The sequence below is a fragment of the Cetorhinus maximus genome, chromosome 14, assembly GCF_964194155.1.
Source record: "Cetorhinus maximus chromosome 14, sCetMax3.hap1.1, whole genome shotgun sequence".
NCBI classification, from domain to species: domain Eukaryota; kingdom Metazoa; phylum Chordata; class Chondrichthyes; order Lamniformes; family Cetorhinidae; genus Cetorhinus; species Cetorhinus maximus.
This window is the reverse complement of record NC_135892.1, coordinates 29494581-29522352: the sequence shown is the minus strand read 5'-3', so window position 1 is coordinate 29522352 and position 27772 is coordinate 29494581. Positions and strand designations below refer to the sequence as shown.

The window sequence follows — 27772 nt, the reverse complement described above, 5'->3', positions numbered from 1 at the left end:
CTCACTCAATCATTCGGGACAAAAATTAGTAGTCACTTGGTATGGATTTGTAAGGAAAAATCAAGTTTAACTAAATTCCCGCAAATTTCTGATGAAGTAACAGAGAGGGGGGTTGATGAGGTCAGTGCTGTTGATTTGGTGTACATGGATTTCCAAAAGACATTTGATAAAGTGCCGCACAGCAGACTTGTGAGCAAAGTTATAGCTCATGGAATAAACGGGACAATAGAAACATGGATATGAAATTGGCCGAGTGACAGGAAACAGTAGTGATTAATGGATCTCTTTCGGACTGGAGGGAACTTTGAGGTGCAGTTTCCCAGGGGTCAGTCTTATACTCTTGCTCTTTCTGAAGTATAGTAATGATTTTAGACCTTGGTGTACAGGGTACAATTTCAAAATTTGCAGACAATACAAAACTTGGAAGTATTGTGAACTGTGAGGAGGGTAGCACAGAACTTGAAAAAGCCATAGGCAGGTTGGTGGATTGGGTGGACAAGTGGCAGTTGAAATTCAATGCAGTGAAGCGATTCATTTTAGTAGGAAGAATGCAGAGTGACAATGTAAAATAAAGGGTACAATTCTAAAGGGGTGCAGGGGCAGAGGGCCCTGAGTGTATATGGGCATAAGTCATTGAAGGTGTCAGGACAGGTGGAGAGCACTGTTAATAAAAGCATACAGTATCTTAGGCATAGGGTGAAAAAGCAAGGAGGTTATGTTAGACTTGTATAAAACACTAGATGGGCCTCAACTGGAGTATTGCACCCAGTTCTGGCGCCACACTTTAGGAAAGGAATTAGAGAAAGTGCAGAAAAGGTTCATTAGAATGGCTCCAGGCGTAAGGAACTTCAATAATGTAGATAAATTAAAGAAGCTGAGAGGAGATTTGATAGAGGTATTCAAAATCATGAGGGGTCTGGGCTTAGTGTAGATAGGGACAAAACTGTTTGCATTGATGGAAGGATCAAGAACAAGAATGCACAGATTTAAGGTAATTGGCAAAAGAAACAATGGAGAGGTGAGGAGAAATTTTTCATGCAGAGGGTGGTTAAATGACCTTTTCAATTTGTCCTGCCACCTTCAAAGATTTGTGCACTTGCACCCCCCAGATAAGCAATTCATCTAGTGGTTAAGACCAGAATGCACTGCCTGAGAGTATAGTGGAGGCATGTTCAATTGAAGCATTCAAGAGGGAATTGGGTTATCTGAAAAGGAAATACAGGGTTACGGGGAGAAGGCAGGGGAGTGGCACTAGATGAATTGCTCATTTGGAGAGGTGGTGCAGACATAACAGGCTGAATGGCCTCCTTCTGTGCAGTAACAATTCTGATACTGAAGATGCAGGAACAGAGACATCTGGGGGGGGTGCAAGTGCACAAATCTTTGAAGGTGGCAGGGCAAGTTGAGAAGGTCATTTAAAAAAAAAGCAGACAGTATCTCTAGCTTGATTAATAAATGCATAGAGCATGAAAGCAAGGTGGTTATGGTAAACCTTTAGAAATCACTGGTTAGGCCCAGCTGAAATACTGCGGCCAATTTTGAGCACTACATTTTAAGAATTCAAGACCTTAAGAGAGGATGCAGAAGAGATTCACTAGAATGGTACCAAAGATGAGGGATTGCAGTTATGTGGAGAGCTAGGGCTGTTGTCCTTACAGCAGAGGAGCCAAAGAGGAGGGTTGATAGAAATGTTCAAAATCATTGAGGGTTTTGATAGTGAATAAGGACTGTTTCCAGTGGCAGAAGGGCCTGTAACCAGAGGACATAGATTTATGGTGATTGGCAAAAGAGTCAACTTTTTTTCTTTCCTCATAGTGAGTTGTGGTGATTTGAAATGTCCTGCCTTCATCATAATATTTTAATGAGGCTGCCTGCCAATGATTTTCTCTCTCCTCTTGCTTTAACGCTGACTGTCAGGGGTTCCCAGGCCTTAGAAAAACTGGTAGCTGAAGGGAAACAAGGAATGTTGGATGAGACAGGCAAGTGTCTTTTCAGCACTGCTTGTGGGTCAGGAGGAACGGTAGTGCTTCCCCCCAGTCCACCATCCTATCTTGTTAACCTCCCCAGAAATTGGCCACCACCCTAACTATACCATCAACACCCTGTTCCCCCACCAGCAACCCAATGTCCTCCACAAACACCTTCCCGGTCTATGATCTCCTCCCCTCCACCAAATCCTTCCTGGCCTGCGATCTTCTCAACAAACATGTTGCAACATCTGATATTCCCCCAACTCCAACAGCTCCTCCATGCCCTCCCCCCACATAAATATTGGAGCCAAAAATTCTACAACAAAATACAAGAGAAAATGGCTGTGCAAATCACATGCACTCCAGCATCTTACCGAACATATATATCTGCATGGTACTTCTTTCCATGTAATGTTTCTAGCAATGTCGGGTTTTCACCATTTCTGAAATTGAGTGTAGCATCATACACAGCTGGAACTAAAAGAAATAATTTCAGATGAAAACAATATAATAAAAGCCAAATATAATCTACAATTATAAAATGCACTGTAATTAAGTAAAACCGTTAACATCACAGGCCAATAAGTAACAAAGGGCAAAACGTATTTAGTCAAAATTGCATGTCTGATGTATATCACTGCAGGTTCATCATCTTGTTGAAGCAAAAGGCCAGATTTTCATCTTGGGGACAGGAATTGGGAGATGGGGAAATTTCCCAGCATTGTGATTCTGCTTCCTGACCACAATGCCCCACAACCCTCTCTCCACTACTTTTGTGGTACAGGTAGGCTAAAGTTAGAGCTACTGCCTCTTGCAGCAAGCCAGAGGCAAATACAGAGATGTATAGATGCCAAGGTGGCCAGGCCAAAAGGTTCGCCTCCATCATAACACTTAACTGCTCACAAATCTTTCAATACAACCAAGCTCATAGTCCCCTTGACCCCTGCTGAGCTGAATCCATTCGTGGGTTTGGAACTCAACCAAGTATTCGTAACGAGATTCTATTGAATAACTGTCAACAAAACCTCCAGAGCACAATATATTAAAGCTTTTGAAGTCAACCAGAAATTCGGCCATTTGTCAAAGCTTTGAAACAGCTAAACAGAAAGCTGAGCTGAAATTCAAGGAAAACAAATGCAAAGGGAGCAATTGACAGTCAAATCTGAATTTCAATATTTTACAATGCAGAATAGCACAGTGCCCAGTGAACAATGTACTCTAACATACCTGAAGACATTTCTACTTTCACGATAGTATTCAATTTAATGGTCACTTACCTTTTCAAAACAAAGCCCTTTCATTAATCAAAAACCTATCATATGGCATTTCCTTATGACATGTGAAGTTGGAAACACCTTTTGAACTTGCCTCTTACACGGTTCCGACTCTAAACCAGGGTTCCACCATGGCTCATGACACCTCTGAGCTAGTGAGAACTACATCGCCTTCAAAAGCCAGCCCGACTGCATGAAAATTGCAACAGGGAGGGGTCAGAAATGCCCACTTTGCAATTGACCCAGCAACATGGGAATAGCTGGAAGTGGGCTCACAACCCACCCTGATAAAACTTGACAACAATGGAAATGGGGGCAGGAATCCTGAATAGAGTTCTGCCCTCCATTTATAAAGCCTGCCCAATGTAGATTGGCCCTGTGTCAGGACAGGAAAATAAGGCCCCAAGTCTGAAGATAATAAAGGGTTATGCACATAAAAGTTATAACGAGGATTTTTTAGTTTTGAGGCCATGATGTTTGCTTTATGTACCAAAGTGATGTCTTATCAATGTTTTCATAATTGTATATTTTTCAAAAAATTCAGTTGCAGTAAAAAAAAGGAAACCCTGAACCAATTTGTCAGCCACACAGTCATCAGTATGGGGCAACAAGGATTAAAACAAGGATGAATTTGAAATAGAAACAGGGGCAGGAGCTTGAATTAACTTCTACATGGATCGCTTCACATTCCTACTTCTAAACTGGCAAGATTGATCTTCTTGCAAACCATGCAGACCGGGTTAGAAAATACCTTATAGACAGATATTTTTATGCATCTCAAGAACAATTTTATTACAATTAGGGATGGGCTATAAATGCTGGCCTAGCCAGCGATGCCCACATCCAATGAACGAATAAAAAAATATAATCACTTGCACCCTTACCTGCATTCCTTAGACATTGCACGGTGAGTGCAAAGCCTTTTGTTCGAGGGAGTAGATGGTACTTTAGCTTGGGCAAGCCTTTTGCTTCAGCCACCTGCATGCTGATCTGGTGTTTTTTCTCTGTAAATCGTGTTCCTTCACAGTGAATCAGAAACTGAAAGTCAGAGAATAATCAAAGCCAGTGAGTGGTTGAACTACATTCTTGTAGATGCTACTGTAGAAAACTATGCCGCCAATCATCTTATTGCCACTAAAACTGAATGCAGATCCAGATACTGCATTTTTGTTTTGTTGGAAACAAATCAAACCTGTGTTTCAGTTGCAATGCTGGAACCTTTCAAGCAGTTTCATATGAAAGATTAAAAATTTTCTCTCAACAGTTAGGCCATAAGGCATATCATTAAGGTACCAATTTAAATAATGAAGTGAAGGATCAACTTTTCTGAATGGAGAGCTGTGACTAGTGGAGTTCCGCAGGGATCGGTGCTGGGACCTTTGCTGTTTGTAGTATACATAAATGATTTGGAGGAAAATGTAACTGGGCTAATTAGTAAGTTTGCAGATGACACTAAGGTTGGAGGAGTTGCAGATAGTGAAGAGGATTGTCAAAGGATACAACGGGATATAAATCGGTTGGAGACTTGGGCGGAGAAATGGCAGATGGAGTTTAATCCGGACAAATGCGAGGTAATGCATTTTGGAAGGCCTAATATAGGCAGGAATTATACAGTAAATGGCAGAACCCTTAAGTGCATGGACGGGCAGAGGGATCTGGGTGTACAGGTCCACAGGTCACTGAAAGTGGCAACGCAGGTGGATAAGGTAGTCAGGAAGGCATATGGCATGCTTGCCTTCATCGGCAGGGGTATTGAGTATAAAAGCTGGGAAGTCATGCTGCAGCTGTATAGAACCTTGGTTAGGCCACACTTGGAATATTGCGTGCAATTCTGGTCGCCACATTACCAGAAGGAAATGGAGGCGTTGGAGAGGGTGCAAAGGAGGTTTACCAGGATGCTGCCTGGTCTGGAGGTTATTAGCTGTGAGGAGAGGTTGGAGAAACTCGGATTGTTCTCACTAGAGCGACAGAGATTGAGGGGCGACTTGATAGAAGTTTACAAGATTATGAGTGGCATGGACAGAGTAGACAGTCAGAAGCATTTTCCCAGGGTGGAAGAGTCAATTACTAGGGGACATAGATTTAAGGTGAGAGGAGAAAACTATAGAGGAGATGTGTGGGGCAAGTTTTTTACGCAGAGGGTAGTAAGTGTCTGGAATTCGCTGCCAGAGAAGGTGGTGGAAGTAGGTACAATAGTAGTGTTTAAGAGGCAGCTTGGCAAATACATGAATAGGATGGGAATAGAGGGATACGGACCTCGGAAGTGCAAAATGTTTTAGTTGATGGGCAATATGATCAGAACTGGACGTAAAACTCCAGCTTGAGGCATAATACAAAATAGGAAGTCCAATTCTCAGTGTGCAGTAAAGGTCAAGCAGCGGAAAAGAAATGAGCTTAAGTTGCAAATTTCCAGGGAGTTCAAAAGAGACATGCATGAACAACATAGAATAAATCACCCAAGTCACATGAACAGGCATTATTACCAAACATTATACATTATTACCAAGATAAAGAAAAGTAATACATGTGATCAAAATGAGGAGAGTATTTTAGAAATGCATCCAGGACTGCTTCCAATATCAGTTTAACAAGCATTTCTTGTACTAGTTCTGGGAAGTGAAGTGGAGCAAATAGCTATTCAGAGTGGGAGAACAACTGATCTGGCTGCTATTTTCCAATTAGGTTTAATTCAAGAATGGAACAGTCAAGGAAATAATTAAAGATAAAAGATGTTGGCTAGGATGAAGAGAGTTTAAAAAAGACTTTGCTCAAATTGACTGGCTAAAAGGGTGAGAAAAGAAATAGGATGGCTGAGCAGTGGACAAATCTTCAAATAAGAGACGCAATAAAGTACAAAACATATTCCTATAAGAGGTGAAAAGGAAATATGAAGAGATCCATTGATCAAAAATTTAGAACTAAAGTTAAAATGTAAGAGGGAGGCATAATACAAAATGTTGGCTACCAATATGAAAGAAATTTGAGGAATATGGAAAGCAGAGAAGGGAAGTGTAAAGGTGGATGAGAAGAGCTAAAAAATATGCAAAAAAAGCCTAGCAGAAAATATACAAAGGAAATAGTAATAGCTTTTATAAGCCTACAAAAAGTGAAAGAAAAAGTTAAAGGTTAGGGCTGGCCAAAAATGAAGAAACAACTTGCATTTATAAAGGGCCTGTAACATAAAGAGTGGACATAGATACCACGAGCTGAATTTAATGCTTTGAGTACAAACACACAGTTTCACAAAGGGAAATAAACTTTTTCTAATTAGTTAGTATATATAAACAAGATCCAACAGAATATCAAAGATCAGCTTCAAAATAAACGCAGTCAGTCAGTCAAACACACACACGCGCGCACATACGAGTCCAGAGCTCCCTAGATGACAAAGAAATAGAAATTAAGCTAAAGAAGAAAATGTGTTGTTACGGTAGATGTCAAGTAGAAAATACAATTGAGAAGCAGACTGAATATGCAAGATTCAGGGGGCAGATGAAAAAGCAAATAAGAGAAGCAGAGAGGAAGAGTATGAAAAGAGACTGGCAACATAAAAGTGAACTCCAAAGCCTTAATATACTTTCTATAGGCAAATAAATAGTAAGAGGAGGAGTGGAGGCAGATTAGGGACCAAAAAGGGGATTTAAGCATGGAAGCAAAGGGCACATCTGAGGTACTAAATGGAATACTTTGCATCTGTTTTTACCAAGGAAGAAGATGCTACTCAGGCTATGGTGAAAGAGGAAGTAATTCAGACACCAGAAGGGTTTAACATTGATCAGGAGTTGGTATTGGATAGGCTGTCTGTACTTAAAGTTGAGAAGGCACCATGACCGGATGAGGTCATCCAAAGATACTGTGGGAAGTAAGTGTGGAAACTGTGTAGGCACTGGTCGTAATTTTTCAGTCTTTCTTAGACAAAAGGGTGGTGCTAGAGGACTGGGGAATTACAAACATTACACCCTTGTTCAAAAAAGGGTCCAAAGGTGAGACCAGCAACTACAGGCCATTCAGTTTAAACTTCAGCTGGGGGGAAACTTCTAGACACAATTCAGGACAAAATGAATTGTCATATGGACAAATGTGGGTTAATTTAGAAAAGCCAACACTGATTTCTTAAGGGAAAAATTGTGTTTAACGAACTTGGAGTTTTTTGAAGATGTAAAAGAGGGTTGATGAGTGTAATGCTATTGATGTGGTGTGCATGGACTTCCAAAAGGCATTTGATACAGGGCTGCATAAACATGTGAGCAAAGTTATAGCTTAAGGGATAAAAGGGACAATAGAGTAGTGGTTAATGAATGTTTTGAGGGTAGAGGAATGTTTATAGTGGAGTTCTCCAGGGGTCAGTGTTGATACCCTTGCCTTTTCTGAAATATATTAATCACCTAGGCCTGTGTGTACAGGGCACAATTTCAAAAGTTGCAGATGACACAAAGTTTGGAAGCACTGTGAACTGTGAGGAGGATAGTGTAGAACTTCAAAGGGGCATAGACAAGTTGGTGGAATGGGTGGATAGGTGGGGCAGATGAAGTTCACTGCACAGAAATGTGAGGCAATACATTTTGGTAGGAAGAACATGGAGATGCAACATAAAATAAATGGTGCATCAAGGGGATGCAGGAGCACAATATAAAATAAAGGGTGTAACTCAAGGAGGTGCAGGAACATAGGGACCTGGGTGTATATGTGCATTAGTCATTGAAGGTGGCAGGACAGGTTGACAGCATGGTTAATAAAGCATACAGTATCCTAGGCTTCATTAAGAAGGACACAGAGTACAAGAGTAAGCAGGTTATGTTGAACTTGGATAAGACACTAATTCAGCTTCAAGCTGGAGTTTTGGGTCCAGTTCTGGGTATCACACTTTAGGAAGGATGTGAAAACATTGGAGAGAGTGCAGAAAAGGTTCACCAAGATGGTTCCAGGGATGAGAAACTTCAGTTATGAGGACAGCTTGAAGAAGTTAGGACTGTTTCCCTTGGAGAAAAGGCAGCTGGGAGGAGATTCGATAGGAAGCACTGGAAATCATGAGGGGTTTGGACAGAGTAGATAGGGGGAAAAGTGTTCCCATTTGTGAAAGGATCGAGAGCGAGAGGGCACAGATTTAAAGTAATTGGCAAAAGAAGCAAAAGCAATATTTGAAAAAAAAAACTTATTTATGCAGCAAGTGATTTCGGTCTAGAATGCACTGCCTGATAGCATGGTGGAGAAAGGTTCAATCCAGACATTCATAACGGAATTAGACTGTTATCTGGAAAGGAAGAATTCGCAGGGCTACAGGGAGAAGGTAGGAGAATGGCATTAAGCTCATTTGGAGAGCTGGAGCAGATGCAGTGGGCCAAATGGCCTCTTTCTGCACTCTAACAATTGTGATTGTGATTTTATTTAAAATTACTCCTCAATGGAACTGGAGTGTTCTCTATTGAAGGCGCAGGTCTGCTCAGTACTACGACAAGTGACAAATGAGTCATTGGAGAGGAATGCCTATCGCTCTAATTAGAGGCCTGTTTTTGAAATCAGGTAATTGTTTATGACAAAATATTATTCAGATGTGTGGCATATCCAGCAGCTGGAGTCATATGTGGGCAATTTGATTGATAAGCTGTGCAGTATCAGCTAATCTTCCCAGCAGCAGCAGCAGTCATCAAAGGGAGTACCACTAAAAAGGAAAGACACAAGGCAGGTGGAGAATAGCAGAGCCAACAGCAGCATACAGTAAATTGGGGCTCAACTGTGTCTATTGTTAATAAACCCCATTAGGCCCACCTGATTATGCTGGGTGAGAAAGATTCAAGTGAAACATAACTTCCTATTATTTGAACTCCAATTTTCAGTCTCTTTTTCCCTCCTGAAGGTGGTAACATCTTACTGGAATGTAATTATACAAGTCTTGGTCATCTTTCAGTATTTTACTTAAGTTACCATGCTCCATGGATGCTCCAAGGTGTTAGCTGACTATCTGACTACAAGGGCATCACATTCAAGCTTGATTTTGTCCTCACCAAACAAGAACCAAACTAAGGCCCAGAAACGTTCAATCCTCATCTAGTGAACCATCAGCAGAGCTGAGCATACTTACATCATTCTCCTTTTCAATGGTTTGAATGTGACAAGTTTCAAGATCAAATATTTTAAATAATCCCATTTTGCACATATCACAGCCCAATTACACAATGTATGACATGTTTTAATACTACTGTAATTACGTTAAACATAGCAGTTATGAAGAAGTGAAAATATCTGCACGACACGGTCACAGTTTCAACATCTTAGTAGGCACCAGTTTTTACTTTAGGCAGGGTATTTCAGAATAGGGGACAGTCCAACTGTGCAGGACAATTGAAGAAAAGTTAGGATCAAGAATTCTAATACAACTTCAAGTGACTAGGTGATTTACTGTCATTATTACAGAAAACTCTTGTGAATTTTCTGCTAACAACATACCTACCCAAAAGATTTCAGGGTAATCCCGTAGATTAAGCAAACTCTGGACTACGTTTTTGCGATCTTCAGTCCACTGTCGCTTGCAAAATACTATCTCCAGAAAATACCACATCCAACCAATGAGAGGAACATAAGACAGCTCCTTTTTTGCTAGGACTTTTGAACTCTACACAATAAAACAAATTTTTAAAACGTTAGATTAACACCAGTGCTATTCCAAACTTTACAATCTTTAAAAATGTTGAAATATAGGAAAGTAGTCAAAGCATGCATGTGCCCTCAAGGCAAATGGTACAGAAGAGATCTGGGTAATAGGCTATCTTAAATGGGACCAGTTGGCATTGCAAAAAGGGAGTAGTTTTAAAATTCACTGTCTGGGAAGTAGCCTGGTAAAATGGATCATCTGCCTGTTAGAGACCTTCCCGATATTTAGCCTCTCCCTCCCCAAGCAGGGCTGCCTATATCGCCCTGGATCTCCTCCAGACAGCGAAGATTGTCAAGACGACCGCTGTTTTTAGCCAGCCAGGCCAGCACGATCCTGAGTACTTAAACACTAAAGAGTATTCAGACTCGGATTTCACCTTTGATCTCTCTCCTCTTCTTGTGGAGCAGGTTTGTCCATTATCATTCCAGGTCCCGGAAAGTCCCCAATGGTCAAACCAACCTACTGTCCATTAGATTACCATGATGCCTCTAGTGGAAGCTGTACCAGAGAATGATCAGCAGTATAAGAAACCTCTAAACCAACTACAATGATGGCACAAAACAATAACAGAATTGCCTGGAAAAACTCAGCAGGTCTGGCAGCATCGGCGGAGAAGAAAAAAGTTGACGTTTCGAGTCCTCATGACCCTTCAACAGAACTGAGTAATATTAGGAGAGGGGTGAAATATAAGCTGGTTTATGGTGGGGGGGGGGGGAGAGAAGTTGGGGGGTTGGGTGTGTTGTTGTAGGGACAAGCAAGCAGTGATAGGAGCAGATAATCAAAAGATGTCACAGACGAAAGAACAAAGAAGTGTTGAAGGTGGTGATATTATCTAAACGAATGTGCTAATTAAGAATGGATGGCAGGACACACAAGGTACAGCTCTAGTGGGGGTGGGATGGAAAGACTAACAGGGCATAAAAGGTATAGATTTAAAAATAATGGAAATAGGTGGGAAAAGAAAAATCTATATAAATTATTAGAAAAAACAAAAGGAAGGGGGAAGAAACGGAAAGGGGGTGGGGATGGAGGAGGGAGTTCAAGATCTAAAGTTGTTGAATTCAGTATTCAGTCCGGAAGGCTGTAAAGTGCCTAGTCGGAAGATGAGGTGCTGTTCCTCCAGTTTGCGTTGGGCCCCACCACTGAACATCAAGCCATTGTTTCCAGGACTGTTACTGACCTCATCTCCTCTAGAGATCTTCCTCCCACAGCTTCCAATCTGATAGTCACCCAACCTCGGACGGCCCGCTTCTACCTCCAACCCAAAATCCACAAACAGGACTGTCCCAGCAGACCGATCGTGTCAGCCTGTTCCTGCCCCAAGGAATTCATTTCTCGTTATCTTGACTCCCTTCTCTCTCCCCTTGTCCAGTCCCTTCCCACCTACATCCGTGATTCCTCTGACACCTTACGTCACATCAACAATTTCCAGTTCCCTGGCCCCAACCACCACCTCTTCACCATGGACGTCCAATCCCTCTACACCTCCATCCCCCACCAGGATGGTCTGAGGGTCCTTAGCTTCTTCCTTGAACAGAGACCTGAACAATCCCCATCCACCACTACTCTCCTCCGTCTGGCTGAACTTGTTCTCACACTGAACAATTTCTCCTTTAACTCCTCTCACTTCCTCCAAATAAAAGGTGTGGCTATGGGTACCCGCATGGGTCCCAGTTATGCCTGTCTCTTTATGGGGTATGTGGAACATTCCTTGTTCCAGTCCTACTCCGGCCCCCTCCCACAACTCTTTTTCCGGTACATCGATGATTACTTCGGTGCTGCTTCATGCTCTCGTCGGGACCTGGAAAAATTTATTAATTTTGCTTCCAATCTCCACCCCTCCATCATTTTCACATGGTCCATCTCTGACACTTCCCTTCCCTTCCTTAACCTCTCTGTCTCAATTTCTGGTGACAGACTGTCCACCAATATCCTTTACAAGCCTACAGACTCCCACAGCTACCTCAACTACAGCTCCTCACACCCCACTTCCTGTAAGGACTCCATCCCATTCTCTCAGTTCCTTCGCCTCCGTCGCATCTGTTCTGATGATGCTACCTTCAAAAACAGTTCCTCTGACATGTCCTCCTTCTTCCCTGACCGAGGTTTTCCACCCACGGTCGTTGACAGGGCCCTCAACCGTGTCCGGCCCATCTCCCGCGCATCCGCCCTCACGCCTTCTCCTCCCTTCCAGAAACATGATAGGGTCCCCCTTGTCCTCACTTATCACCCCACCAGCCCCCGCATTCAAAAGATCATCCTCCGCCATTTCCGCCAACTCCAGCATGACGTCACCACCAAACACATCTTCCCTTCACCCCCCCCAGGGCGGCATTCCGTAGGGATCGTTCCCTCCGGGACACCCTGGTCCACTCCTCCATCACCCCCTACTCCTCAACCCCCACCTACGGCACCTCCCCATGCAAACGCACTTCCTCTCTCCTCACCGTCCAAGGGCCCAAACACTCCTTTCAAGTGAAGCAGCATTTCACTTGCATTTCCCCCAACTTAGTCTACTGCATTCGTTGCTCCCAATGCGGTCTCCTCTACATTGGAGAGACCAAACGTAAACTGGGCGACCGCTTTGCAGAACGCCTGCGGTCTTTCCGCAAGAAAGACCCAAACCTCCCTGTCGCTTGCCATTTTAACACTCCACCCTGCTCTCTTGCCCACATGTCTGTCCTTGGCTTGCTGCATTGTTCCAGTGAAGCCCAACGCAAACTGGAGGAACAGCACCTCATCTTCCGACTAGGCACTTTACAGCCTTCCGGACTGAATATTGAATTCAACAACTTTAGATCTTGAACTCCCTCCTCCATCCCCACCCCCTTTCCGTTTCTTCCCCCTTCCTTTTGTTTTTTTCCAATAATTTATATAGATTTTTCTTTTCCCACCTATTTCCATTATTTTTAAATCTATACCTTTTATGCCCGGTTAGTCTTTCCACCCCACCCCCACTAGAGCTGTACCTTGTGTGTCCTGCCATCCATTCTTAATTAGCACATTCATTTAGATAATATCACCACCTTCAACACCTCTTTGTTCTTTCGTCTGTGACATCTTTTGATTATCTGCTCCTATCACTGCTTGCTTGTCCCTACAACCACACCCCCCACCCCACCCCCACTTCTCTCCCCCCACCCCACCCCCCCACCTTAAACCAGCTTATATTTCACCCCTCTCCTAATACTACTCAATTCTGTTGAAGGGTCATGAGGACTCGAAACGTCAACTTTTTTCTTCTCCGCCGATGCTGCCAGACCGGCTGAGTTTTTCCAGGTAATTCTGTTTTTGTTTTGGATTTCCAGCATCCGCATTTTTTTGTTTTTATACAATGATGGCACATCTGGCCGACACAGCAACCACTGCAACTTCCAGCCAGTGTGCCACAGCCAAAAGGGATGCTGGAACCTGGTACCAGTTTCTCACCATAGGCAACAAAACACAGATGAGAATACCACTAAACCCTCTTCTCACCAAAGGAACGCTTTGCTGCAGCCTCAGAGGGTTTTGAGATAGCCAACATGAAGAAAAAGCAGCGCCAAGGAGAAACAATCTAGAGTAGCAGCAGCCATGGATCAATGCAACAACCAAGCTAACCAGGTGCAGGTCAACATAAAACAATAGAAGAAAAGAATGAAAACATGTCCAAATGCCAGTTCAATTGCCTAGCCAACAACAAGAACCAGAAAGAACAGAGCCTGTCACTCTTCTGACAGGATGGCGAACGAGATGTGGAAGGGTTGTAAAGCCTCCAGACTGCCTGAACCTCCAACTTTAAGGACTTGAAGGGGCAAGATGGGGTAGTGAGAATGTTGTTGATGCCAATGCTGTAATAGCAATAATGTTGGAATAGCATTAAGGTTGTAACAATAAACATAAATGCATAAGACTTATAATAACGTAAGGCTTGAAGTAAACTAATGTAACTCTATATCCATGGGGTAAAGACTTTGGGGGAGTGTAGTATTAGAATCTGGCATATACAGAGTTAATGTGGGACTGAGTACAGTACCACCCACACAGCGATGTAAGGTACATGACCCAGAGCTAGGGTCAGTGTGCTGTTTGAGCAGAGATGAGTTAAGATCTAGACATGGAGATAGCTCCTTGCCTGTACTCTTTACTGTATGTATGTATATAGTTACAAGTGGTTAATAAAGACTTGCTGTTAACATACAGAAAACTTCTTTAACAGACACATTCTGTAACCAATACCATTACAACAAGGTCCACAGAAGGATGGACTCCAAAGCTGTGTGTGAAGTCCTGTGTCAAGTTGATGCCAGATTCTTCCATGCTTTACAGTGGGCTGGAAAGCTTGCGTTCAACAAACAGTCGGTTATGTACACTCATCAGCCTTTTGCTGTAGCTTGGTCCAAGGTCCAAAGTCCTCATCTAACTCCTCTGCAGCAAAACTAATATACTACCTCACTTTCTGGTGAGCTAGCACCTGTTTTATCCTTTTCCCTCTGCAAGCCCCCACCAGTCCCGGCTCCTGTATGCACAATCTCAGCACAGGAAAATCTCCTCTACCCTCATCTCTAAAATACATGCAGTGTCAGCATCTAATCTGGTGGCTGCGAGTTTTCTTCCTCTTCCAGCATTGATTAGGAAGGTTTGCGTTCTTGGCTATCTGAAGTGTTTTGGTGAATAGAGAGGTGAAAGTAAGAAGTTTGTGATTACATCATCTGCAGCCTGTAAATCATGAGAGATTGTGTGCTAAAGAAGAGGAGGCAGTGGTGTAGTGGCATTGTCACTGGACAAGTAATCCGGAGACCCAGGGTAATGCTCTGGTAACCCAGGTTCAAATCCCACCATGGCAGATAACGAAATTGGAATTCAATAAAGATTTGGAATTAAAAGTCTAATGATGACCGCAAAAACACATCTGGCCTTTAGGGAAGGAAATCTGCCAGTCTTCTGAAATGGCCTAGCAAGCAATGAAACCATTCTGCATCAACCTATGTACCAGAAATGATAACAGCAAACTCAGCCCTCAGGACAGACCCAGAGAGGTGGCGGAACAGTGGTTATACAGTCAGGTGGGAGTTGCCCTGGGAGTCCTCAACATCATAGCTAATGAATCAGTACTCCTCCATGTTGAACACCACTTGGAAAAAGCACTGAGGGTGTCAAGGGCACAGAATGTACTCTGGGTGGAGAACTTCGGTGTCCATCACCAAGAGTGGTTCGGGAGCACCACTACTGACCGAGCTGGCTGAATCCTGAAAGATATAGCTGCTAGACTGGGTCTGCAGCAGGTGGTAAGGGAACCAAAAAGAGGGAAAAACCACGCTTGATCTCATCCTCACCAAACTGCAGATGCACCTTGTCCATGACAGTATCAGTAGGAGTGACCACCGCACAGTCCTTGTGGAGACAAATCCCATCTTCACATTGAGGACACCTTCCATTGTGTTGTCTGGCACTACCATTGTGCTAAGTGGGATAGATTTCAAACAGGTCTAGCAACTCAAGACTGGGTATCCATGAGGCTCTGTGGGCCATCAGCAGAATCTGTAACCTCATGGCTCAGCATGTCCCCCACTCTACCGTTACCACCAAGCCAGGGGATCAACCCTGGTTCAAAGAAAAGTGCAGGAGAGCATGCCAGAGGCAGCACCAGGCATACCTAAAAATGAGGTGTCAGCCGAGTGAAGCTACAACACAGGACTACTTGAGTGCCAAACACCATAAGCAGCAAACAATAGACAGAGCAAATCAATTTCACAACCAACGGATCAGATCTGAGCTCTGCAGTCCTGATACATCCAGTTGTGAATGGTGGTGGACAATTAAACAACTCACTGGAGGAGGAGACTCCACAAATATCCCCATCCTCAATGATGAGAAGCCCAGCACATCAGTGCAGGAGATAAGGATCATCCAGTTCGACCTCCTCCTCAGGTCCCAGCATCAGAGATGCCAGTCTTCAGCCAATTTGACCCACTCCACATGATATCAAGAAATGGCTGAAGTCACGAGGCACTGCAAAGGCTATAGGGCCTGACAATATTCCGGCAATAGTACTGAGGACTTGTGCTCCAGGATTTGCTGTAGCATTTGACAAAGTGTGGCATCAAGAAGCCCTAGCAAAATGGGAATCGGGGAAAAACTCTCCACTGGTTGGAGTCATACCTAGAACAAAAGGAAGATGGTTGTGGTTGTTGGAGGTCAATCATTTCAGTTCCAGGACATCACTGCAGGAGTTCCTCAGCGTAGTGTCCTAGGCCCAACCAACTTCAGCTGCTTCATTAATGACCTTCCTTCCATCATTAGGTCAGAAGTGGGGATGTTCGCTAATGATTGCACAATGTTCAGCACCATTCATGACTCCTCAGATACTGACACAGTCCAAATGCAACAAGTCCTGGACAGTCTTCAGGCTTGGGCTGACAAGTGGCAAGTAACATTTGCGCCACACAAGTGCCAAGCAATGACTATCTCCGGCAAGAGAACAGGTAACCATTGCCCCTTGACATTCAATGGCATTACCATCACTGAATCCCCCACTAACAACATCCTGGGGAGGGTTGCCACTGGCCGGAAACTGAACTGAACTAGCCAAAAAATACTGTGGTCACTAGAGCAGGTTGTTAGCAGAGACTAGGGATCCTACAGTGAGTACCTCATCTCTCCAAAGCCTGTCCACCATCTACAGGGCACAAGTCAGGAGTGTGATGGAATTCTCTCCATGTGCCTGGATGAGTGCAGCTCCAACAAAACTCAAGAAGCCTATAAGACCAAAAAGACGTAGGAGCAGAAGTAGGCCATTCGGCCTGTCGAGTCTGCTCCACTATTCAATGAGATCATAGTTGATCTGATAATCCTCAGCTCCACTTTCCTGCCTTTTCCCCATAACCCTTGATTCCCTTACTGGTTAACAATCTGTCTACCTCAGCCTTGAATATACTTAACGAACTAGCCTCTACTGCCCTTTGTGGTAAAGAATTCCACAGATTCACTACCCTCGGAGAGAAGAAATTCCTCCGCATCTCTGTCTTAAATGGGTGACCCTTTACTCTGAGATTATATCCTCTGGTCCTAAGCTCTCCCACAAGGGGAAACAACGGGCAGAATTTTGCTGTCAGCGAGCAGGGGGCAGGGCCTGCTCGCCGATGCGTAAAATGACACGGGATGACATCGGGCAGAACGCCTGACGTCATCCCGCCCCATTTAAATTTTCAGGAAGGCGGGCCCGCAGCAAAATCAGCTTGGGCTCGCCAACCTGTCAATAGCCAATTGAGGCCATTGACAGGATCATTTAAACAATTAATGGACCTGCCCATCCAACCTTAAGGTTGGCGGGCAGGCCAGGAGCCCCGGCGGCAAATAGATAAAACATGAAACCTAATCCAGCGGCGGGATGAGGTTTCATGCAGGGTTTCAAAAATTTTATTAAAACTATTATGTAAATTATGAACATCTCCCATGTCATGTGACATTGTCACATGAGGGGGACATGTTAGGGAATTTTTTTTCCTATTTTTAATATTTTTCAACGCGGAAGCAATCTCCCTGAGGCAGCACTTCGCCTCAGGGAGACGTGCGCATGCGCAAAAGAGCGCACTCTCACTTTTGGGGAATCCCCCCCGCCTGTACAGGAAGCGCATAGCACTTCCCACCAGACGTCACGCCGGGCGGGCCTTAATTGGCCCGCCCATGTAAAATGGCAGCGGGGCCCGCTTCTGCGGCGGGGATCAGCTCCCCACCCGCCAGAGATTGGGTAGGGCCTGCCTGCCCGACAGGCAGAAAATTCTGCCCCACCTCTCAGCATCTACCTTATCAAGCCCCCTAAGAATCTTATGCGTTTCAATAAGGTCACCTTTCATTCTTCTAAACTCCAATGGGTACAGGCCCAACCTACTCAACCTCTCCTCATAAGAAAATCCCTCCATACCCGGGATCCACCTAGTAAACCTTCTCTGGGCTGCCTCCAATGCCAGTATATCTTTCCTTAGATAAGGGGACCAAAATTGTTCACAGTATTCGAGGAGTGGTCTAACTGGTGCCTTGTATAGTTTTAGCAAGACTTCCCTATTTTTATTCCATTCCCTTTGAAATAGAGGGGAAAATTCCATTTGCCTTCCCCATTACCTGAACTTGTATGCTAGCTTTTGAGATTCATGCATGAGGACCCTCCAAATCCCTCTGTGCTGCAGCTTTCGCCATGTAAATAATATTCAGCTCTTCTATTCTTCCTGCCAAAGTGCATAACCTCATATTTTCCCACATTATATTCCATCTGCCAAGTTTTTGCCCACTCAGTTAACCTGTCTATATCCCTCTGTAGACTCTGTCAGCCTCATCACTTGCCTTCCCACCTATTTTTGTGCCATCTGCAAACTTGGTGATAGTACATTCACTTCCCTCGTTCAATTCATTAATATATATTGTAAATAATTGTGGCCCCAGCACTGATCCCTGTGGCACTCCACTAGTTACAGGCTGCCACCCTGAAAATGTCCCCCTTATCTCAACTCTGTCTTCTATTAGTTAGCCAATCCTCTACCCATGTTTATATATCACCCCCAACACCATGGGTTCTTATCTTATTAAGTAGCCATATGTGCGGTACCTTATCGAACACCTTTTGGAAATCCAAATATATTAAATCTACTGGTTCCCCTTTATCTTTCCTTCTCTTTACCTTCTCAAAGAATTCCAATAAATTTGTCAGGCATGATTTCCCCTTCATGAAGCCATGCCGACTCTGCTCAATAACATTATGCATTTCTAATTGCTCTGCTATTACATCCTTTATAATACACTCTAACATTTTTCCAATGACAGATGTTAAGCTAACTGGCCTATAGTTATTCTTTGCCTCCCTCCCTTTTTGAATAACGGCATTACATTGGCAGTTTTCCAATCCTCTGGATCCAAGGGTTCTTGGAAGATTACTACCAGTGCATCCACTATCTCTGTAGCTACTTCCTTTAATATCCTAGGACGCAACCCATCAGGTCCAGGGGCTTATCGGCCTTTAGCCCCATTAGTTTCCCTAGTACTTTTTCTCTAGTGATAGTTATTGTATTTATTTCCTCCACCCACTTTTGGCCCGTGATTACTTAGTATTTTTGGAATGCTATTAGTGTCTTCTAGCGTGAAGGCTGATGCAAAGTATTTGTTCAACTCCTCTGCCATTTCCTGGTTCCCCATACTTATTTCCCTGGCCTCATTTGCTAAGGGGCCTATGTCCACTTTGGCCTCCATCTTCCTTTTTATATATTTAAAGAAGCTCTTACTGTCCGTTTTTATATTACCTGCTAGTTTACCCTCAAAGTTTATTTTCTCCCTCTTTTGTTGGTTTTTAAAATTTTCCCAATCCTCTGGCTCAATAATCCAGGCCACATTCTATGTTTTTTCTTTCAATTTGATACTATCCTTAACTTCTTGATTAACCATGGTTGGTTTATCCCCTTTCTACAATCCTTCTTTTTCACTGGTATATATCTTTGTTGAGTCATGAACTATTTTTTTTAAACGTCTGCCATTGTTCATCAACGGACTTTTCTGCTAAGCTTCTTTCCCAGTCCACTCCAGCCAACTCTGCCCTCATTCATTTGTAATTACCTTTACTTAAGCTTAGTACAATTGTTTCCGACCCAAGTTTCTCACTCTCAAACTGAACGCTAAATTCTACTGTTTCCTGAGGGATCTTTTACTTTGAGATAATTTATTAAACCTGCCTCATTACACATTACCAAATCCAGAACAGCCTGGTCCCTGGTTGGACCCACAACATATTATTCTAGGAAACTGTCCCGAATACACTATGAATTCTTGCTCATGGCTACCTCTGCCAATATGATTTTCCCAGTCTACATAAAGATTAAAAAGTCACCTATGATTAACGGACTGCCTTTTTTACATGCCCTGATTATCTCCTGTCCTACAGTACAGCTACTGTTAGGGGGCCTATAAACTAATCCTACCAGTGTCTTCTTCCCCTTGTTATTTCTTACCTCCACCCATATTGGTTCTACAACTTCTGATTCAAGATCATTTCTTGTTATCATACTTATTCCATCTCGTACTAAAAATGCTACCCCACCACCCTTTCCCTCCTGCCTGTCCTTTCGAAATGTCACATACTCCTGAATATTTAGTTCCCAGCTTTGATCTCCTTGTAACCATGTCTCCGTAATGGCTATGAGATCATACCTATTAACTGTTAATTCATTTATTTTGTTCTCAATACTACCTGCATTTGAGTAAAGAGCCATTAATTTTGCCTTTTTACCATTTTTTCCCCCTTTGACCCCATTTGCTGTTTTTTTTTAATGTTTGTACACTCTGTCCTTTCCTGTCACACCCTGGGTATAATTACCTAAGTAGCTGCCCTGCAATGCTGCCATATCCTTTTGCTTTGTAAGCCTACGTATCCCCTCTCCAGAACCCTCCCCCTCTCTATTTAGTTTAAAGCCCTCTCTACAGCCCAAGTTATTCAATTCACCAGGACTCTGGTCCCAGCACAGTTCAAGTGAAGCCTGTCCCATCAGAACAGCTCCCTTCTACCCCAGTACTGATGCCAGTACTCCATGAATAGAAACCCATTCCTCCCACACCAATCTTTGAGCCACGCATTTAACTTCTTGCCTTTATTTACCCTACTCCAGTTTGCCCTTGGCTCAGCTAGTAATCTCAAGATTATTACTTTGGAGGGTCTGCTTTTTAATTTAGCTCCTCACTGTTCAAATTCTTTCAGCAGAACATCCTTTCTAGTCCTATCAATGTCATTGGTACCAACGTGGATGATGACAACTGGATCATTCCCCTCCAAGTTCCTCTCCAGCTCTGAGGATATATCCTTAAAACTGGCACCGGGCAGGCAACACAGCCTTTGGGACTCATGCTCACAGCTGCAGAGAACTGTATCTATCCCCCTAATTATACTGTCCTCTACCCCTAATACATTCCTATTTCTTCCCCCAACTTGAATGGCTCCCTGTACCACAGCATCGTGACCAGTTCGCTCATCCTCCCTGCAGTACCTGCTCTCGTCAACACAGCTTGCAAGAACCTCATAACTGTTGGGCAACTGCAGGAGCCAAGGCTCCTCAAGCACTACCCCCTGTGTCTCCATACCTGCCTTACCTGCAGTCACACCCTCCTGTCCCTGATCACAGACCAAATTTGAATTACCTAATCTGAGGGTTGTGACCCCTCTCTTGGAGCAAAGTGTCTAGGTAACTTTCCCCCTCCCTTTCCCCCAACTTTTTGGCCATTGTATTATTCTTTAGTACCAAGATGTTCATTCTACTCTGGAATTGTGTACTGGGGTTGGACATATCAAAATCTCCCCACTAGGACAATGAATCCTTAGAACCACAAGGCCTTCATGTTTAAAAATGTATTAAGTTATAGATAACAGCACTTGAGTTGATTACACACAAGTCCTCCCTAATCTGCTTAAATTAACAGCTTAAAATGCTAAGATAAAAGCAAGATACTGCGGATGCTGGAAATTTGAAACAAAACAGAAAATGCTGGAAAAACTCAGCAGGTCTGACAGCATCTGTGGAGAGAGAAACAGAGTTGACATTTCAAGTTCATATGATTCTTCTTCTTGAAGAAGAGTCATACGGACTCGAAGCGTCAACTTGGTTTCTCTCTCCAAAGATGCTGTCAGGCCTGCTGAGTTTTTCCAGCATTTTCTGTTTTTGTTTCAGCTTAAAATGCTATGCTGGTAATTTTTGGTTATGAACAAATCCAGCATCCCTTTGCCATCCAAACTGCCTACTTTTGCAAACCATGCTGAATACAGGTAGTGAGTTGTTTTGTAATGGGACCTTAAAACTGGCTGAAACCCTGAAGGCTGAATGAGTTAACATAGTTGTTCCCAAACGGAGGGCCGTGACCCTAATTGGAGTCACAGAAACAGCAATGAGGTCACGAGATTTCCCTCTCATCTTAGACTTCGTCAGCCACCCCTCAGCACCAAGGCCCAGGCAGTATCCAACCCTACCCTTGCCCTGCACGTGTCTCAGTCTCTCTCTTTCTGGGCCATAGGCTCCTGCTACGGCCACTTCACTAAGTCTTCTGTCATCAGGGAATATGGAGAACTTGGCAGAAACCTCAGTAGCCAGTAACTGTCTCATATTATGTTCTATGCCTATTCAGAAGCACTCCACTTTCCTCAAAGTCCAGCCCCAACCATGAGCCAAGCAACAATTCCTCTGCTGCTGACCTGCAGCCTGTCCGAGTCCAACCCTGTCACCATAGCCCGATGAAATGACCTCCAACATCAGCCACGTCAGTACCCTTAACCTGCATTTTAACTTGGCCAAGGTGCAGGAACTGGAACAGCTCAGATGAACAAATGCACTGGTGAGTACATAAAATAACATCTTTACAAAGTACTTTAAAAACAGAGATTTTCTTACAATGTATTATATGTTGCTCCATAATACATGAATTTTACTAATTATATATTGAATACACTGCTTCAGAGCTATTTTCTTTTTGTTGGCATCTGGGATTGCATTAATTTAAGTGTAAAAATGGGGTCATATTGATAAATAGTTTGAAATACTGGATACACACAAGCACATCTGCAGCCAAATTATGATTTTCATTTTAACAGTATTTCTTTAAATACAGGATTTCTAGCTATTCTTTCACCAAAAATTTTAACAGAATCAAAACGTATCGTTTTTCCACTATGCTACATAAAGCTGCCAATGTGTAAAAACAGGCATGGAATATAAATGCAAATTTTGTTACGAGTCTAACCTTGTCACTTGTTTATAATCATAGAATATGAAAGTCTAATTGGGAACTGTTTTCTGCAGAGTTGAAAAGGCAGGTTTTTATCTGGTGGGCTCAATATATTTGAGGAATAAACACTATTTCCTTGAAATCTGTTTATTATAATTTTGGTATCTATCATCAAAGAAAACACTTTCCTAACATCAATCTTGGTGCATGACAAAGTTCTTGTTTAGAATTCAAGTTTCATAGCAACATATAAATTCTCCTGCCTAGAGTCTAAGTGGCCCATTGGAGTTAGACTGTGTAAAACTCTGGAGGATATAGACTTTTATCATCATCTTCAATTATAGAATCAATGCTGATGTATTATTTTAATTCATCTAAGAACTTTTCTAAAACTTTTTCATTCAAATCTATTGAATCTTTATTTTTAGCACAAGGAACACAAAGCACATGCATGTGTGCACAGTAAATGGTTGCCAGAAGTATTCAGTGAACTAAAACCATAAAGTACTATGTAATTCGATCATGGAAATCCACCATTTTCCATGGTATTATCTGTGTCAAAATGGTTTAAAACCATCTCCACAAATGAAACCGTGTACTACTTAACCCATCAGCTTGAGTATTTCTGGAGCATGACAAACCAGGATTTAGATCAAATAATAAATTGTTCAGATTCACTTTCACAGTTTACATTAACTTAACCCCTTGATATATTACTGCCTACAAATTGTTCATTACCATGTGTATAAGATCGTTGGTTTATGGCTTATGATGGTGCCCAAATGCAGATCTTTCCAGTTCAAGTGCAAGGATACTCTTTCGTGCCAGCCAAAAATGATAATTACACTGGAAAACACTCATATCCCAATGCAGTACAACATCTGTTTCCAAACCAACCCAAGTTTAAACCGTTTGGATGGAATATGAAAAGAATTTAATTCCTGACAATACAAGCATAGGAATGGGAAATAAATGCTGGCCTAGCCAGCGACACCCACATCCTGTAAATGAATAAAAAAGCTGCATGGAGCACATATGCTACTTCAAAAAAATTTGCTCCTAAAATTGAGTGCGAAACCTGCAGGTATCTGTTTCAGCACCTTCAAGCAAGTTCAAATTGAGGAAATCAAAAATTAGGATAAAAATTGTGCGCTACAACTAGATTTGAACTAAGTGTGTCCTTCTAGCACAGCATTCACTTACAGCCCTTTTCACCCTTTCTCCAAAATAACCTCTCATGCAGGCTTATCCAACTTGTTGCCTCTGGGGCCATAATTTGTATTTTTTCCCCTGATGTACTGGGTTCCTCCATCATTGTGGATGGGGATATTTGTGGAGCTTCCTCCCTGCCGTGAGTAGTGTCCTAGGCCCAACCATTTTCAGCTGCTTCATCAATGACCTTCCTTCCATCATAAGGTCAGAACTGGGGATGTTCGCTGATGATTGCACAATGTTCAGCACCATTCGCAACTCCTCAGATACTGACGCATGTCCAAATGCAACAAGACCTGGACAATATCCAGGCTCGTGCCGACAAGTGGCAAGTAACATTTGCGCCACACAAGTGCCGAGCCATGACCATCTCCGACAAGATGCAACCCAAGCATCGCCCCTTGACACTCAATGGCATTACCATCGCTGAATCCCCCACTAACAACATCCTGGGGGTTGCCATTGACCAGAAACTGAACTGGACTAGCCATATAAATACTGGGGCTACAAGAGGGTCAGAGGCTAGAAATCCTGCAGCAAGTAACTCATCTCCCAACTCCCCAAAGCCTGTCCACCATCTACAAAGCACAAGTCAGGAGTCTGATGGAATACTCTCCATTTGCCTGGATGAGTGCAGCTCCAAAAACACAAGAAGCCTGACACCGGCCAGGACAAAACAGCCCATTTGATTGGCACCCCATCCACAAACGTTCACTCCCTCCACCACCAACAAGCAGCGGCAGCAGCGTTTAGCATTTATAACATGCACTGCAGAAACCCACCAAGGCTTCTTAGGCAGCACCTTCCAAACCCACGACCAATATATCGCCATTCCTTCGCTGTCGCTGGATCAAAATTCTGGAACTCCCTCCCTACCAGCACTGTTGGTATACCTACACCACATGGACTGTAGCGGTTCAAGGCAGCAGCTCACCACCACCTTCTCAAAGATAATTAGGGATGGACAATAAATGCTGGCCTAGCCAGCAACGCCCACATCCCATAAATAAAAAAGAAATTCACAAGGTTTAGAACATAAAAGGGGGGAAACTGCATCAGTACATTAAAGCCAGCCTTAAAGTTATGTACAAATTTAGAATGATTTTAAAAAAAAGGTAGCAAATGCTAGTCTCATTTGCTTTCCTTCATTATTTACTAAATGATATTTGTTTTGTCCATCATCCAGCAAACCTTAAACCACTAAGCTTGTGATTCTTTCCCATCTCATAACCAGCTATACTCAGGGTACTCGCAATCTCTTGATATCAGAAGGGAAAAAAAAGCTAAACACTAGCAACGTCTTCGTCCGTGAAATGTACAGCTATTTTCTAAAGTAAAACAGACAACAAAATTACAATCTCTAAAATAAGCCTATACTTTTTAAGTGTGTTAAATGCTCATTAATTTTTACTGAGCTAGAAGGCTTTCAGAAAGCTGAAACATTCCATTGTGGCTTCAGAGATAGCGGATGCATTGGTTGTAACGTTCTGGAAAGGTCCCCAATGGATTGGAAAACCGCAAACATAACACCTCTGTTCAAAAAAGGAGGGAGACAGCAAGCAGAAAACTATAGGCCAGTTAGCCTAATATCGATCATTGGGAAAATACTAGAGTTCATTATTAAAGAGGTAGCAGCAGGACATTTCAGGCAGAGTCAACATGGTTTTGTGAATGGAAATTGTGTTTAACAACTTCATTAGAGTTCTTTGAGGATATAACAAGCAGGACGGATAAAGGGGAACCAGTATATGTCGTGTATTTGGATTTCCAAAAGATATTCAATTTGGTGCCACGTAAAAAGGTTACTGTACAAGACAGGAGCTTATGGTGTGGGGGGCATGGATAGATGTCTGACTAATCAACAGGAAATAGAGTTGGGGTAAATAGGTCATTTTCAAGATGGCAAACTATAATAAGGAGTGCCACACGAATTGCTACTGGGGCCTCAACTACTTACAATCTATATTAATGACTTGGATGAAGGAACTGACTGTATTGTGGCCAAATTTGCTGACAATATGAAGATAGGTAGGAAAGTAAGTAGTGAGAAGGATAAAAAGAGTCTGAAGAAAGATATAGATAGGTTAAATAAGTGGGCAAAAATTTGGCATATGGAGTATATTTTGGGGAAATGCGTGAGGTTGTCCACTTTGGCAGGGAGAATAGAAAAGCACAATATTATTTAAAAGGAGCGAGGCTATAGAATGCCGCAGTACAAAGAGATCTGGGTGTCCTTGAACAGGAATCATGACAATATAGCATGTAGGTACAGCAAGTAATTAAGAAGGAAATGGAATGTTGGACTATGTTGCAAGGTGGGGTGGAGTATAAAAGTAGGGAAGTATTGCTACAACTGTACATGCCATTGGTGAAACGAGTAGACAGTTTTGGTCACCTTATTTGAGAAGGGACATACTTGCATTGGAAGGTGGTTCAGAGAAGATTCAGTAGGCTGATTCCTGGGATGAGGGGTTTGCCTTATGAGGAAAGGTGGAGCAGGTTGGGTCTATACTCATTGGACTTCAGAAGGAGGAGGGGAGATCTTACGGAAACATAAGATTCTGAGGGGGGCTTGACAGAGTAGATGTAAGAGAGTGTTTCCCTTGTAAGGGAATCTAGAATAAGCGGGCTGAGTTAAAAATAAGGGGTCTCCCATTTAAGACGAAGAGGAAGAGGAATTTCTTCTCTCAGAAGGTTGTTAGCGTTTGGAATTCTCTTCCCCAGCAAGCAGTGGAGGCTGGGTCATTGAATATATTCAAGGCTGAGTTAGACAGACTTTTGGTTGACAAGGGAGTCAAGGGTTATGGGGGGGCAGGCAGGAAAGTGGAGTTAAGACCACAATCAGATCTCATTGAATAGCAGAGCAGGCTTGGGGGGCTGAATGGCCTACTCCTGTTCCTACTTCTCATGTGCTTATGTTCTTATGGTTCATTATTAATGGTTTGAATCAGCTAGAAAGAAAATGTCAATTCGGAGTGAAATCAACTTGTCTCATAGATTTTAAATCCAGGAGTACACAACCCCTAGGCGTTCGACAGACTCCGAACTCCTACTGGAACACCCCAGAACTGATTTCTCAATTTCACAAGTCAGCAATCACTGAGACAAGGTGACTGGTGCAATGCAGTCAGCAGCCTTGATGCATCTAATTATAACAGGTCCTGCTCGATACATTTTGGCAGCTGCCATCTAACTTCCCTATGGCCAAATGGGGGAGTTCTGGTATCGCTGGTTGCCCTTTCACCCTGGCTAGTCTAAAAGATGCACCCATAATGGTTGGTCACAAATTGTCAAAGTATTCTTCTGGTTTCTTGCTGTCATTCCAACTGGCAAAGGCTTGATGCTGCTCTCTCCGGTCACAGTTCAGCTCAGCGAACCCCTTCATCTGCCATTGGAACATTGACCCACAGAAGATTCAATCGCTATTAATGGAACACTGGGTCAACACATCTAATGCAACAATGGAGTCGCCGTTCACCCTTTATCCTTGCTTGCTCAGAGCTAATTCAGCCAAATAGCATGGGGAAGTGCCAGTGCTTTGCAACAAATTACTCGCTGTGGAAATCAGATTCCTAACTCCAGAGCAAAATAGTCAGACCATGGTCGCACAAATCAAAGGAAATACACAGTACAAAGCTCTCAATTAAGGTAATTTCAGGTCCCCCCCAACCCCACAGAGGGCAGTACTCTTTTTTAGGAAGACATTTGGGCCAGAATTTTTCGCTCGTCGGGCAGGCGCGCGCCAGACCCGAACGAGCATTAAAATGATGGGCAATATTTCGGTTGGCGGGTGCATGCAGGAGTCAGCAGCATGCTTGCTGACAATTAACAGGCCTATTAAGGCCATTAAAGTTATAATTGAATTAAACTTTCCGCTGGCCATCCAACCTTACAGTTGGTGGGCAGGCGAAAAGGCCAAGCAGTTTTGGATTTTTTAGGAA

At 43.1% G+C, this 27772-nt stretch overlaps 1 protein-coding gene across 4 annotated transcripts in view; it reads right to left on the bottom strand.

The window, feature by feature from the left end:
• The window catches only part of agpat4 (1-acylglycerol-3-phosphate O-acyltransferase 4 (lysophosphatidic acid acyltransferase, delta)), a 192942-nt gene that overhangs the window by 61383 nt on the left and 103787 nt on the right, over positions 1–27772 (bottom strand). For all 4 annotated transcript variants that reach the window (XR_013578660.1, XM_078556739.1, XM_078556741.1 and 1 more), the window contains exons 4-6: positions 9693–9854; positions 4129–4282; positions 2345–2447 (exon numbers count right to left, since the gene is read on the bottom strand). Coding sequence is in view for 3 of the 4 variants with exons in the window: in XM_078556739.1 (XP_078412865.1) it covers positions 2345–2447; positions 4129–4282; positions 9693–9854 (419 nt within the window). In the remaining variant the exon portion in view is untranslated. The remainder of the gene's footprint in view (positions 1–2344; positions 2448–4128; positions 4283–9692; positions 9855–27772) is intronic.